Source organism: Podarcis melisellensis (assembly GCF_964234715.1).
Source record: "Podarcis melisellensis genome assembly, chromosome: Z".
Lineage (NCBI taxonomy): Eukaryota > Metazoa > Chordata > Lepidosauria > Squamata > Lacertidae > Podarcis > Podarcis melisellensis.
Window position 1 is genome coordinate 12,217,161 of NC_138547.1, and position 15,860 is coordinate 12,233,020.

At 43.6% G+C, this 15,860-nt stretch overlaps 1 protein-coding gene across 10 annotated transcripts in view; it reads left to right on the top strand.

Annotated features, from left to right (window-relative positions):
• The window catches only part of MAPKAP1 (MAPK associated protein 1), a 187,172-nt gene that overhangs the window by 81,832 nt on the left and 89,480 nt on the right, over window positions 1-15,860 (top strand). For 6 of the 10 annotated variants that reach the window (XR_014164469.1, XM_081896475.1, XM_081896472.1 and 3 more), the window contains exons 5-7: window positions 348-520; window positions 3,738-3,914; window positions 14,502-14,543. Coding sequence is in view for 9 of the 10 variants with exons in the window: in XM_081896475.1 (XP_081752601.1) it covers window positions 348-520; window positions 3,738-3,914; window positions 14,502-14,543 (392 nt within the window). In the remaining variant the exon portion in view is untranslated. The remainder of the gene's footprint in view (window positions 1-347; window positions 521-3,737; window positions 3,915-14,501; window positions 14,544-15,860) is intronic. The other 4 variants (XM_081896477.1, XM_081896474.1, XM_081896473.1 and 1 more) reach the window with 1 other exon arrangement.

A 15,860-nucleotide genomic window follows, 5' to 3' on the forward strand; every position in this document is an offset into this window, starting at 1 on the left:
TGGTATAAGACAGCTTCCTATGTCTGTATGTTCCCGTATTCCTATTGCATAAAAGGAAAAGCAGGAAAAATTATGTGAAACATGACTCAGGTATACATAATTCATGCACATTGCAGGGTCCATCTTTCACTGCAGAATTTGGATCGCAGAATCTAGGTTGCAGAACTGTGGTCTTTTTCAAGCACAAGATAACCATGAGACAACCATACATGTCAGTCACCCACCCTGAGCTGGAAAGCAACCTTTTCTGTTTTGTTTTGTCTAGTCACTCCTTGCCAAATCATGTCTATCTGTCAGTCTCTCCCTCCCTCTATATATATGTATATTGAAATCTCTTCTCCTGACAGGGCCATATTGGCACCACTGCAACCAAAATCATTGATGTCTACCTCCCGCTGCACACAAACCAGGACAAACTGCAGCCCATGACTGTGGTGACCATCGCCAATGCCAAGGTGCATGACTTGATTGGGCTCATCTGCTGGCAGTACACGAGTGAAGGACGGGAACCCAAACTCAAGTAGGCCCTTTCTTTTTCTGCTTTCTTCTCCATCCCTTCCCTCTCATCCTTCTCTCTCTCTTTCTCCCCCCCCCCCACCAGCCACTTTTGCATAATGAAATGGATTTCCACATCAATATTTTTTTTTTTAACAGATAAATCTTGCTGGAACACCTCCACATTTATCAATATTTCCTTCCAAGCTATGCATACATCTATATCTATTTCTCTTTCAATTAAATTACTGGGTTCTATGTAATGACAAGCATATGAAGCCAGTGTTGTATAAATGAATCATCATTTTGAGATGCTCTCCCTCTTTGGGTGTCTTGTTTGTTTGTTTTTAAAAAAGATAAATCATATCTACTTCAGTGTCACCGACACTGCTTACATATTCATGTCCAATGGGCTTTTTAACCACTCTTTCACGACTGTGGTTCCCAAACTTCTAACATAAAACTGAGGAGCGCTGCTTCTTATTGTGCTTGAAAAGTTGCCCACAATCAAAAGACATGGAAAGTGCACAAAGGGGATAGGGAGTGTCCTCCCTCCAGAGATCGCTTCACAGATAAGCTAACTCAGAGTGAGGGCAAAAGTACAGAGGCTTTATAGAACCTGGTGTCTCAGGATTGGCCCTTGGAGATCTGCTGATTGTGACCAGACATCCTGGTACTGCAGTCTAGGTGGTGTTCCTGAACCATAGAGCCCTACTTACTAGACTTGCGGCAGGAACAGAGCAGAGGTAGAACAGGAAGTGCCTAAGCCTGATTGCTTGGGAGTCCCAGTTCAAGATGTAAACACACCCCAGCCCTATACATATCTGCTTCCATCATTAGGCAGGATTGTTAGCCGCTCTGAGCCCAGCTTCAGCTGGGGTGGGCAGGATATAAATATTATTATTATTATTATTATTATTATTATTATTATTATTATTATACCATTGAAATATATATTTTTTAAATATTGTAAAAGTGACTTGATTGACTTGCTACAATGGGAGCAGCGGTGCCTGGCCCTGTATTAAAGGTTTATTCCCCTTAACCTCTGTGTTTAGAGTGTGTTTCTTCTCCTCCAGGATTCAACCTTCTTCACATTCCTGAAATTCCATTGCATAATAAAAGCCATCTTTTGTGAGCAGTTGATGAGTTGCTATTACTTTTTGATCCCAGTGTGGGGATCTTTGCAGTTGCTATTACTTTTTGATCCCAATGTGGTTTTTTTGTACCCCTGTCCTCTTGAACTCCATGTAAACTGTTACAAAAAGTAATAGCAAGTCCTTCAAATGCCCCTGCAACAAAACCGTAATGTTTACAACAGGCCAACAGAGTGGGATTACTTCCTCGTTAACCATCAGTTTATCCAACGTGCAGGTTACATTAAATTTAATGTGTCATTATTACTTGTTTGATATAATAAATACTTTAGCCATGACAGTGTGCGGATGGATCACCCGTAGTAAGCACTCTTGGGTGAGCTGAGTTCCAACCCAAGGTATGCAGATTAATTGGGAAAATTGCAAATCAGGTAGTCAGTGAAATAATTCACTGTCGCATCCAATCAATAAACTTTGTAAATCAACTCATTTAATTCCACACACACAAAAATGATCTATATAGATCAAGCGACCAATTAAACAATTAGCATGCGCTTTGCTATTAATTAATTTAAGCATCAGTCAAGCAATTAAAACTTCCAAATTCACCCAGCTGAGTTTAGAATCCCTCCTGCCAGACGCCAAACATTTAGGCAGATCTTCCATGCCTTGCTGGAATGAAACAGAATACTGGTAAATTGGCGACAGAGAACCAGTGGATTGATCGGAAAAGAGTTTTTTTAAAAAATAATAAATAAAAAGAGTAATTAAAAAGTAATAGTGGCTTGTAGCCAATGCTAGTCCCACTCAGAGTAGACCACTGAAAATAATAGACATGACTAACTTAAATCCATTTATTCCAGTGGGTCTACTTTTGAGTGGTTGGAAACAACCTAGTTGTCTTGAGAGATAATGGATTGTGCCTCTGGGGCTGAAGTCAAAGTGTTGGAGAATCACAGCTCTGCTGTGGCTGCAGAGACCAGTAACTCATAACTGCTGCCTCCTGCATTGTTTTTGCTTTGTTAGCAGCACTGAAGTGACCTCTCCAGGGTGCAAGCTTGGGCAGTGTGCATGAAGGTCCTAGGTTCCCGAGATAACAAGACCCTCCCTCCCAGCATCGCTGGCATGGTCAAAGGAAAGCAGAGCAATACATTTGGCACCAGCTGGGCTACAGAAATTGCTGGAAGGAGGCGTATAAGACAGCATCCAACTGCCTTAGGGACTCCATTCTGTATTTATGTAGGGTTTATTTCTTTGCCCTTTCTTCTCCTGAAGATGTCCCGCAAGGCAGCGGGTAAGTCAACCCATTAGGTTTTTTATTTATTTATATGCCTCTTAATACCAATATAGGCTTCTAAGCTGCTTTATAAGTATAAAACCAATGACACAATCATTAAAATACACATACCTATAATTAAAATGTGCAATAAAACAATCCTGTTAAAACAGTAAAGCAATTAGAACAGAAGACTCTGGCTGAAAGATCAAAGGAATGCCTGTGTAAACAAGGTGTGTCTTTAAAAGCCGGCAGGATGCCAGTGGTGATGGAGCCTCTAGTATTTCAGCAGGGAATGCATTTAACAGTGCATACAGTTTGACATTATCTGGTGTTGGATCATTTCGGAAAATTTGAAGTATTGCCCATTTCCAATAAGCATATTATCCATTTGTCTCCCCTTCTCTGACCCTTGCAGTATGAGTATTATTTTTTAATCATTTAAATCACATAATAATTCTGTGAAGTTCTTTATGTGAAGTACCTTGAACACTCTACATTGTATCAGTACTCCTTATGACAATCCTGTAGTGTAGGTCAGCATCATTACCACCATAAATAGTGAATTTGTGCCAGAGGTGAAATTTGAAACAGGAAGCTCCTAATGCCACGAGAAACAGTGATGCCATTAGTTCAGGGGTCTGTAAAAGGCAGAGAGGTCTATCCATGGCTATTAACCATAATGGCAAAATAAAACATCCAAGCACTCTGTACACTTGAAAGTACCTTTGAGGGGGAAATTGCTGATCATTACTGAGTGCAAACCAGCTGCCTTCTCCCTTGCTAAACTTTTTTTTTTTTATAGTGGAAAGCAATATACAAATTTATTAAACCTCAACCTGAGACACTCTTCCTTTCATTTGCTGCAGTGAAAATGTCAGCGCTTACTGCCTCCACATTGCTGAGGACGATGGTGAGGTTGACACAGACTTCCCACCCTTGGATTGCAATGAGCCCATCCACAAGTTCGGCTTCAGCACACTGGCACTGGTAGAGAAATACTCCTCGCCCGGCTTGGCAGCCAAGCAGTCCCTCTTCGTCCGGATGTGAGTTTGCACAACATCTTCCCCCTTCCTTCTCTATCCCTCTTTCTTTATTTCCTTAATAATCTTGGTGCATGGGACACTTCCAGACAGTCACTGTTTTCAGGGGGGATTCAGTCCTACACTGACTGGCAAACTGAGATGGTGTTACTATGGTTGGTTGGCAGAACTCGCACAACAAGTCTGCTTTCCCAAAAGAGCTGACTTTTTTGCACTAAAGAATAGTGACGGCAAAGGCACTAGGAAGCATGGGATAACACTCTGATGCGGCAGCACCTAAGCTCCCCACAAACAGATTGGGATAAATCCTCATTAAATAGTCAGTTGTCAACTAATCTCCCAGCAAACAGATCAGGATAAATACTCAATACTCAACAGGTTGCTCAGGGGAAACAGCCATAGTCTTCCTCAAGACCACCAGGATGCTGCTCTCCATATTTCAGGGTTAATTTACTATTAACTTATTTCCTACCTTTGGGGCAGCATACATTGTCAGAGGCACCGTGTCACCATTGTAAGAGGCAGTATGCCTCTTAATATCAGTTGCTAGGAATCACAGGTAGGCAGAGTGCTATTGTGCTCTTGTGAGCTTCCCACACATCTGGTTGGCCACTGTGAGAACAGAATGCTGGACTAGATGGGCCTGATCAGCAGTCTCATCTTAAGCTCTTGTGTACTCTCTTTCTCTACTTACCAAAAATAATGCTCTAATATTTTTGTTATTTTTTTTTAAAGCCATGTAACCTGCTCATAGGTTCACACACCAGCTTCCATTTCAGAATCTGATTCTAAATGGGCTTGCTTTGAAGGACAAAAGCATGCCATGGCATCCGATTCAAAGACAGCACTGATGGGGGTTTAAATCTCATAGGACTGATCATTTGCTCAAGTGCTGGAAAACCCAAGAGCGTGGATTTAAATGTATTCCAAATTCCATCCATATGCTCATTGCTTGTTCACTGGCTCTTTTTGTCGTCATTGCATATATACATACATATATGTAGATTCCATGCATATGTGTGTGTTTGTATGCAGAATTGTACTTTCCATTTTGTTTCAGCTGCACACATTTTACTGTCCTGAAGAGTTTCTGGCCCTAAGGACAGAACGAACGTCATCCGCATAACTCAGTGCTTGCAAATCTGACTCTGTTTCTCCCTTGGCAGGGACTGTGTCTGGGGAGAAGTTGAGGCTTTCCATGTGTCTGTCTTGAAATGACAGAAGTAACTAAGGGGCGGTGGGTGGGGAGGATGGATGGCTTTGGTCTGCCAGCCGTGTGTGAGTGTGTGTTTAAGTGCATAAGGTTCTGATAGATCCAGAGATTGAAAACTTGGCCCAGTGGCATTTTCAACAGGCCTAAGAGATTTGCAAGAGGTTCAGCAGAAGGCAGACTTGAATGTACATTGGGGCCTGAGCTGCTTAGGCCGTATAGGCAAAAAGACAACAACAACCTCATGACCAGACACTAGAAAACTGATATAATAAAGCTACTTTTACTGTTGGAGGCAGGAATGCTTCTGAATACCAGTTGCTGGAAGCAACAGAAGAGGAGAAGGCTCTTGTGCTCAGGTCCTGCTTGCGGATTTCCCATAGGTATCTGGTTGGCTGCTGAGAACAGGATGCTGAGCTAGATGGGCCTTTGGCCTGATCCAGCAGGCTCTTAGGTTCTTAAGCAGTTGCTCATTCTGTGCCATCTGAAGCTTCCGCGTCAGCAAACGAGTTAGGGCCATTGAGGCCTCTGTTTGCCGATTACTGCTGCTTTTGATGTCTGAAGCCTGTCCGTGCATTGTGCTGAATTTGTTCTTGAATACAACATGGTCAGCCAAGCTAACAATGACAGAGCCCCGCTTGGTGGTTGCCAGTTCTGGCATGGCATGCATTGGCAGGAAGCACTTTGCCGAACTTTGTTCTCTTGAAAAGTCCTGCCAAGGCAAACCAGCAGCCACCAGAGTTTGTTTAGAAATACCTGGTGGCAGAGGTTGGAACGTCCGTTTGATATTTCAAGGCGAGAATGAATGTCTTTGTGGTTATGGAGAGTAGTAAATAATTGAGTTTGATTAGGGAGAGGCACCTCATTATCCCCCCCACCTGTGCCCAGCTGGTAGGGGAGGGTCGAAATGAAGCCATTAGCTGTCTCTCTTACTGGCATCTCAAAGCGCTCAAATACATCTGTGTCTTATTTTCTTTTCTGGCACAATCAGTCGAGCGAGCTAAGCAGGCATGACCGAATTTGGCAAGTTCCAAGGACTCTGGCAAAGTTACACAAGGAGAAGACGGAAGGGCAGCCATCCTGGCTTTGAATGCGGCCATTAGTCTAGTGAGCTGATGGCTTTTGGAAGACAATCGGCCGGGACAAAAAGGAGTTTTGTCTGTCCAATGTCAAGCGCTAAGCTCCCCCGGCAAGCTGCTCTCATCAAGTGGGATTTTTCAAGCCAAGTCTTAACTGAGCATACACCGCCACATAAGCATATCTGGTAAATTGGGACATGGGTGTTTAGAAGGGGCTGCTCTACTCCTCTTCCATGGTCCTGGAAAGCCAGGGTGGTGTAACAGGTAGAACATTGGCAAGAGTTAGGCAAAAGAGACCTGGTTTCAAATCCTGGTTGCAGTCATGAGGATGACTTTGGGACAGTCCTTGACTCTCAGCTTCACCTGCCAGACTACAGCTCAGTGAGTGAAAAAGCAGCTGCATTGCATGCAGAAGGCCCCAGGCTCATTCCCTGGTGTCTTCAGGTAGGGCTGTGGAAACCCCGGAAAGCCACTGCCTGCCACTGTAGACATCCCAACGCTGGATGGACCAGTAGTCTGATTCAGTATAAGGCAGCTTCTTATGTCCCTTCTAAAACCAATGAGGCTTTTCCAAGTTCTGTATCTCTGCCTGATCTTGGTAAAAGACTGGATGTGGGCTAATAAACTGAAGCTGAATCCAGACAAGGCAGGGGTGCCCCTGGTTAGTCACAAGGCAGATCAGGGAATAGAGGTTCAATCTATTTTGGATGGGGTTGCACTCCCATTGAATCGTAGAATTGTAGACTTGGAAGGGACCCAAAGGATCATCAAGTCAATCCCCTCTTAGTTCAGGAATCACAGCTAAAGAATCTCTGATAGATGGCCATCCAACCTCTGTTTAGAAACATCTGCTTAGGTTTGCAGTTTGGGTGTGGTTCTGAATCCAGCCCAGAAACTGGTTGCCCATGTTTCAGCAGCAACCAGGAGCACTCCTCAGAGTATGCAATATTATTATAATTATACTATGATAATAATTAGGGGTGCATTGCAATGATCAATCCAGATCTTTATGTGTCACCCTTTTAGCTGGATATATTATTTTCTGTGCACATATATGGGCAAACGATATGTAGTGCTCAAATATCCCCCCCCTCCCCGAGTGGCTTAAGTTGTATTTTTCTTGCTCACTGTTCTTCTGAAACTGAAGTACCTTGCATTTTCAGTATTCCCAAATGCTTGGCTTTGGTGTATACAGAACTCTTCCTCCTCAGTCTTATTCCCGCACACCTTCTCCAGAGTGACGCTAGGAACCAATAGCCTCACTGGCTGACTCACCTATCTTCACTCTGATGGGCTGAAATCAAAGGGTAGGAAGACTACTTCTCAGTAGCTCTCCTTTCATGCAGATCAGGTGGGTGTAGAATGCTGGAGACGGGCCTGCTGCAGAAGCAGTAATGGCTCTGCAACCCAGGATCACTACACCTCTGCCAGGAAGTTAGTTGACTGAAATAGTAACTGGGAGGGGGAGCAGTGGTTAAACAATTCACCCCTCTTCCCAGGGAATTATGGGAATGTAGTTCTCTGAGGGCAATAGGGGCTTTCTAGCAACCCCCAGTACACTTAAGAAACTACAGTTCCCATGATTCTTTGGGGGAAGCCATGGCTGTTTAAAGTGGTATGATACTTCTTTGAATGCATAGTGCAGACACAGGGCCTTGGTTGGCCTTTCCCTATCCAATACTGTCTCCACCAGCAGCAGACTCGTGGTGAATGCAGCAATCATGAAAAAGTTTCCCCACTGCCTTAGAGACGAAAGGCGAAGAATCAGCCTCTTGTCTCCCACTCCCCTCTTCCCCCCTTTCTTCTTTTCCCTTCAAGCATTAATGGATTTGCCCAAGCCAGGCCTAAGGGTGAGCGGGTGTGCATTTTTCCTCCTGAGGTGTGGACGTTCTCCTCGCTTCTCTCTCTCTCTCTCTCTCTCTCTCTCTCTCTCTCTCTCTCTCTCTCTCTCTCCTGCTTCTCTCCCCCCCCCCCTTCCTTCCCCATTTTCCCTCTCCTGAACCTTGCCACCCTGGCTCCAGCGTCGAGGCTGTAAAGGAAGATGGAAAGCCAAGTTACCTCAGAATGATCACTATCATTAACATTCACGGGGGGTTCACTCATCATTCCTGACTGCACAGACATGGCAGCCGCTATGAAGCGTCCACAGGTGTAGCGCGATGATACATATTACATTGTGCCACAATGGATTTATGTATTCTGTAACAAAAGAAAAGTGTAATGAAAAAATACAGAAGGTAATCCTTTATTCCTCCACCACGCAATTTATCAGTAATGCCGGCGGATGATAAGTGCCAGGGATTTTCCTTTGCTTGATTTAACCTTGTCACCCAGGTATGTTTTCGTAAAATGATTGGGAGGGAAGAGGGTTAGAAGGAAGCCAGCTGTAGGGGGTTTTCTTCCCTTGGTCTAATTTCTTTTTTTAAAAAAATAATAATAAACAAACAACAAGAAAAATAGAGATGGCATGGATTTTTAATGGGTGAGGCAATACTCAATCCACATTGCATTTGAGACTGAGAACTCTGTTCTCCCACCCCACCCCACCCAATCCCTCTCTCATAATACTGTAGCTCAGGGTAAAATGATTGGCTGAAAGTTTGGGATTGACATAAGGAAGGGAAATTTTGCACACTGCAGGTAACCTGTGGAACTCACTTTCACAAGGTGCAGCAACAGTAACTGGGTTAGAGGGGGCAGAAAACCACAAGCAAAATGATCATAGGGATACAAAAGTTGCAGCATTTGAAGTTTTTGGTTTTTTAGTTTAGAGAAAAGATGATTTAAAAGGTGACATGATAGAAGGTTATAAAATTATGCATGGTGTACAGAAAGTGGATAGAGAAGAATTTCTCCCTGTCTCTAAACTCTAGAACTTGCGGACATCCAGTGAACTGACAGTTTTGGAAAATTCAGGACAGATAAGAAAAAAGTACTTCTTAACCTAGTGCAGAGTTAAACTAGGGAACTCGCCACCAGCCTAGATAGCTTTAAAAGAGGATTGAAAAAAATTGTGGAGGATAAGGCTACTAGCTATAATGGTACTAGCCTCCATAATCTGAGGCAGCAATGTTTCTGAATTCTAGTTGCTGGAAACCACAGGAGGAGAGAGTGCTCTTGTGCTCTGGTCTGGCTTGTGAGCTTGCCTTCAGGGCATCCAGTTGGCAACTGTGAGAACAGGACAATGAAGTAATTGGTCTTTGGCCTGATCCTAGTCAGTATTCTCTATTCTGACCAACTCTATACTGACAGTCTCTATACAGACTGACTCTGGGGATTTAGTCGGCAGCCTTTCCCAGCCCTTCCTGGAGAAACCAGGAATTGAACATGGAACGTTCTGCATGCAAAGCAGGTGCTCTACCGCTAAAGTGTAGCTTCCTGTGCTTGGCATTGTAGCTATGCTGCACTTTGACTTCCGCTAGTGGTGGAAGAGTAGGCTTCTGTAGCAGAAGGCCCATCACCAAGTCACAATAAGAGAGGCAAGATGTTTCTAAGGTATAGGGAGCTGCAGAGAATGGTTCAAATATCATGCTTTGTACTAGACCAAGTTGGCTACCCTTGACAGAGACAGGAACTTCTGTTGGCAGCGTGATCTCAAGATGATGGTTGGGGCAAAAGAAGGTGAAAGAGAGAAGGTGCCATTTTAAAGAGTTAGGGTTTTTTTTCCCCAACAACAAGATAATACTGTATTGTGCAGCATCTAGGAAGAGATAAAGAATCCCAGCTATAACGGGAAAATGGAGAGGGGCGTAAACAAGCAAAAGAGGTAAGGATTAATGGCACAATGAGGAAAACCTGAACCAGAAGGGTAGAGGAAAAGAGAGATCTGAGTGTAGAGAGAACACCAGGAAGACAGGAAGGAGGCAGTGCCAATATTCCATGTACGCCTGAAAAGGCAAGGACTGTGGTTTCTGCCCAGAACATCTTCGGGAATCACTACAGGCACTGGATGTCCTGGTGCTGTGTCTCCCCCCCCCCCTTTTCGACAACACCTCCCTCCCTTGCTGCTCCCTGGCCCTCCCTTGTCATCCCTCAGCTCTTGGAAGACCGACATCATGGCCCTGTCTGGCCAGGCTCCAGAACAAACATCCCGGCGTTTACAATTTCAGGCTGCACGTTATATTCTGCAGCCGTTGCCAGGGCCTCACTTACTCAAATAGTTCCACTAAATATAGTCAAATGCAGGGCTTTCTCCTCTCCTCTCCTCCACCAACCCCCAGCTCCTTGGCCTCTGCTTCCCTCCCTGCTTTTTTGTCTTTCTTATTTTACTTTGATCAGTAAAATAAACTTTTAAAGATTGGTTCTGGGATGGGCTCCAGGTTCTGAGGTAAAGGATGGCTGGGGTTCAGCCATGATTCAGTAACGGAGTGCTCAGAGCAATTAACTTGACAGCTTTCAGGCCATGTTGCTCACAGAGCACAGGCAGGCTCGAGCTAAGGCAGGCTTTAGCAGGGGACTGTTGTGTTTTTACTCTCGGAAATGGGGCTCTATCTTTTTTTTCAGGGAGTGTTCAGGGAAGGTGCCTCTCTGCACAGAAGCCCACAGGTAGGAACTGAGGGCGGCAGCATTCTGCCCTCTCGTGCTTTCCAGCAACTGTCATTCAGATACATCCTGCTTCTGGCAATGGCTGCTAGCCATTGATAGCTATTCCCTGTGCCTCCTCATAGAGCTGCCCCCCACTCACTTCCCTGGTAGCTCAGAGACTCTTCATTTAGGGCCAGTTCAGAGGATCCAAGTTGTAACTCTTTTTCTGGACTGTACCACTTTCTGGCTATTTATGAGGAGTGAGGAGGAATGCATGTAGAGTGCATGTAGAGGTGAGGAACTAGCATGTCAGGAAGAAGGCTGAGCTAAATAAACCCTTCTCACTGGCCTGCTAGGTGTGCTTGTTTGTTTAGATGGTCCAATATTCTAATACAAAATTCCCCCATTACCAAAATCTTGGAAGTGGTTCAGTACAGTGAAAAGCTTCACTGCTTGCTTTTCTTGTGTAGAATCTGTTGCTGTGATGTCGCAGATACAGGCTCAGACAGCTTTAAGAGAGAGAAAAGCCCCATCCGCACTTTACTTTTAAAGCAGTGCCATACCACTTTAAATTGTCATGGCTTCTTCACTTAAAGAAAGCTGGGAACTGTAGTTGGTTACAGGTATTGAGAACTGTTATGAAACCCCTATTCCCCTACAAAAAGCTACAATTTCCAGAGTTCTTTAACAATCAAACTTAGAGGACTCTGGGAATTGTAGTGCGGTGTGGGGAACCATGACCTCCTATCAATTCTCAACACCCTTAACTACAGCTCCCAGAATTCTTTGGGGCAAGTTATGGCTGTTTAAAGTGGTATGATGCTGCTTTATATATTGCGGATAGGGCTCTAGACACATCCATGGAAGAGGTCTGTTGATGACTATTAGTCAGAATGGCTGTATGGAGCTTCCTAGTTCAGATTAGTGTCCTATAAGAACTCTCTCAGCCTAGGGGCCACATTCCCTTTTGGGCGACCTTCTGGGGACCAAATATCTGTGAGTGGTGGGGCCAGCAGACCAAAACGGGTGGAGTAACGAAAGTAAATCTTAACCTTTGTACAGTAGACTAGTTCTACACACTCTTCTCTGTCCTCCCTCCAGACAAACAAGAGGCTTTAATGGAGTTGAAAGATGCATTCCAGCCAGACAAAAGCATTCATTTGCCTTTCCTGGCTCTTACAAGTAGAATGCTGAAGCAGGTGTGCCTTTAGGCTGATCCAGCAGGGCTCTCTCCTTATGTGCGCAGATGTTAAAAACGCAACAAACGTGCTAAAAATAGGTACAGATATTAAAATGTTTTGTGCAAAAGTTAACATTTGCTGGACCTTTGGTCTGATTCCTCAGGGTTCTTCTTGTGCTCTTTATGATGGTATAAATTTCTCCTGGCTCTTCAGGAACTACATAAGAATGTAAGAGGTGCAGGCTAGATCAAGCCAGTGGTCCATCTAGCACAGAATCCTGTTCTCACAGTGGCCAAGCAGATGCCCCAGTGTTGGAAGCCCACAAGCAAGACCTGAGCACAGTACTAATTCTCCCCTTCTGCAGGTTCTAACACCTGGTATTTGATAGCCTTCTCCTCTGGGAATTTGTGTAATCCTTTTTGAAAGCCATTAGGTTAGTGGTCATCATTGCCTCCTGTGGATGCTTAAAAAACAAGGGGTGGTGCTTAAAGAACAACACCCTGGCCACTTCTGCCTATTTTTCATTTTAACTCTCCCCTTCTTACGCCTTTTCACCTTGGCTTTCCTTCCACATTTCAACTCATTTTCTTAATGTTTACTTTGGATTTTGGCTGAGCATTGCAATAAGTACCACAATGTGTTCTGCAGGCAGAGTTCTCAGACTTTGCCGGTGTAAGCTGACTTAAATGTCAGAGAAAGATTTGGCCTGTTCAGTATTTATCCAAAGTAAAAAAGCACAAAAGTTTATTAAATTGGGGTGGGTGGGTGTGCAGTGGAGTGAAGCCATCAGACGCATGGAAGGTTTTTTTGGGGAGTATCCTAAGGGGTCTTCTGAGCGGACATCATGAATGAGTAGAAAACAGCCAAAAGCCTTTTGCATTTAAATACTTTGTGGCTTTGAATTACAAATTTAATTGATTAAATAAGTTTACAAGTACAATCCTGTGTCTTTTTACTGGAAATAAGGTCTGCTTTGCTCAGTGGAACTGACTCCCATGTAAATGTGCACAGGATTGAGACTTAATAATATTTAAATAGGCATTTTAGCCAAATCCGCCCCCCTCCTCCTTATTTATTTATAAAAATATTTATATACCACCAAATCCTAAAAATATATCAAAGCGGATCGCAGCATTTAAAAAAATAAAAGCCATGCAATAAAAGTGTGAAAAAGTTAAAAACAATTCAAAAAGGTTAAAAAGAAGCTTCAATAAACCATTGTGGAAAGATGAACTTCTAATTGCCTACATAGGCACTTCTTGTTCTTCAGCTTGGAGTCCCCAAGTGATTGTTAAGCGTTAGAACAACTTTGGATTCATTAGACCAAAAATAAAGAGAAATAAAAAGTGAGAGCGGGTTTATATATTACTCCCTTCTGGGGCTGGTCGGAGTAGAACCCAGAATGCCTCAGCTGGGTGCAGAGCTGCCCCATGAGGGAAGTCACCAGGACTACTGGTTGGAGAGTCTCACTGGGCAGTGAAGACCTGTGAGCTAGTGGAGTGGCTTGGCCCATCCAGCCTGTCTTCTCAACAGGAAGGGCTTGAGTTCAGGCTGGAACTTTGCCTAGACAGCTCTTGCCTTTCCTGGCTCTGGCGTGTTCTAACCCTGACTCCTGATGCTGCCTGCATATAACTCAGCCCCAACAGCATTTCAAAGATCCAGTGAAGGTTGTTTTCCAGAACTGATGTAAGAACACAGGGGAATGCCTTGGAATGCAGGGTAATAACAGGTGAGACAATTGATCCATCTAATTCAATACTGTCTTCACTGACTGGCAGCAGCTCTCCAGGGTATCAGTCAATAAGCCTTTCCCAACCCTGCCTCTGGATTTCAGGGAACATACCTTGGACCTTTTACATGCAAAGCATCTTCTGTACCACTGAGCTACAGCATTTCCTGTAAAAAAGAAGTAATATTCTAGTCCTGATAAAGGGCTGATTTAAATAAGAACACAGGAAGCTGTCCTAAACTAAGTCAGACCATGGGCCTATCTAGCTCAGTATTGTCTATATTGACTAGCAATGGCTTTTCAGGGTTTCAGACAAAGGACTCTTTCCTAGCCGTACCTGGAGATGCCAGGAACTGTACCTGGGACCTTTTGCATGCTGAGTTATATAACTGAATTATATCTGTACAACAATAATCTACTCATTGAGGAATCCTCAAGATATACTCCTAAAATATTCCAGATTTTCCCAAAAACGGTTTTAAAGTCATTAATATTTTTTAAAAAAATAAAATAAAAGGAGTATGTCTTTGGACCGTGTTCTCTATTATTGTTGGATCAGAACTGTGCACTTACTTTTCTTCCTGTCACGTAAGGTGTTGGGCACTGGTGAAATGTCTAGAGCTAATTCCAAATAATAAGAAATTTATTATTTCTGTCCTGCTTATCTACTGATGATATTAGAAGGTCTAATAGGGTAGTTGTTTATTTTTTTAAAATACAATACAAATAAGCAATTACCCTGTTTTTAAAAAGAAAAAGCCACGCACTATAAAATAAATGGCAGAAATTAGCAAGAATAAGCCTCTGAAAGTTGCTTCTGGGACAGTCTTGTACATCTTGCCAGAATGATCTCATTTTTCTCTGCAGAGCTTCTGGGTCGAAAGCTGCACCTGGATTCCCCAGCGACAGGTACTGGGGACAAACTCCAGATGTGTTGGCATAATCTGTTGCAGCAAAAACAACAGCATTGTGGGGTACCTTAAAGACAAATATTTTTATCGCCTCCTGAGCTTTTGTGGAATTGGAGTCTTTGTTGGGTGCACAAAGCAGTCTAAAATAGATTTTGTTAAAGGTGTATTCTATACCCAAGTTGTGTAGAGATGGATAGATTCAATCCATGTTTGGGTAATTAACAAAAGAATTGAGTGGGTGCCTAGATTAAAAATATGGGGCTTTGCATACTCTCTAGTGGGAGAAAGCCCCCAGAAGAGTTTAAAACACTATCAAAGTTAAGCAGCAGTATAGCATGGAATGTATGCCATTAAACCCTTTTGCATAACCCATTTAATCTACTTTAAAGCTCTTGCCCCACCCCCACTCCTCTAGCATTGAACAGATCACACACACTTAAGTAAGTTTAAAAGCTTTACTTACTGAATCCAAAGGACTGATTCATGTACTGTTCCATTCAACGGCAAGGAGAACACAGGTTGATTACTTGTGCATGCAAAATACACAATATAGTTTTAGACCTGTGGCCTGAACTTGGACCAAGTTCAGACACATCCATCCTGGTCAGTTACATGGTTGGCAGGGAAAGTGAGAAAAGGAACTAGAATAAGCTTTCCTTCCTCACTCATGGAGGTGAGAGGGCGTGACCTAGCTAAGTCTAGGAACAGAACTCTTTGGTCCCTACATTTGACTGCAATTTCCCACACTTTGGGCTCCATCATGGGAGCGTGATCCTATCAGAGCCCCTTAAGGAGGCCTCACCTGCTGCAACACCATCATGCCATCATCCCTGGCATCAGGGGCCCCGGGAAATCCAGCTTTTCCCAGGGTACCTAGGTATGGGTGTCAGGAGCCCTGGGAACCACATTTCTTAGAGTCTTTGTCGTAAAAGCCATTGCCATAGCAGGGAGGGAAGTCTCCCAACAGGATCTCCTTCTGTCACTTCCAGAGAAGTAAATAAGAAGGTGGGTGGATGGAGGTATTCTGCAGATTAGACTACAGTCAAAGCCAAAGGACTCGTGCTTACCTCAGTTTGATGATGAAAATTAACATACCAACAAAGTGCATGGACAGTCGATTTGCAGCTTAAGTGCATTTAGCTTGTGCGAATTCAGCTTAGCAATCCCACCCAACATTAAACTCACCTGGTGAGAGTGTTCAGAGGTGCTGGGAGAATGTTTTGACTATATGCGATTTTGGCTTTATGCTCTATCCCCAGAACATAACCTCTACATAAATTGAGATTTGGCTGCAAGTCCAAACATGGGCATTGCA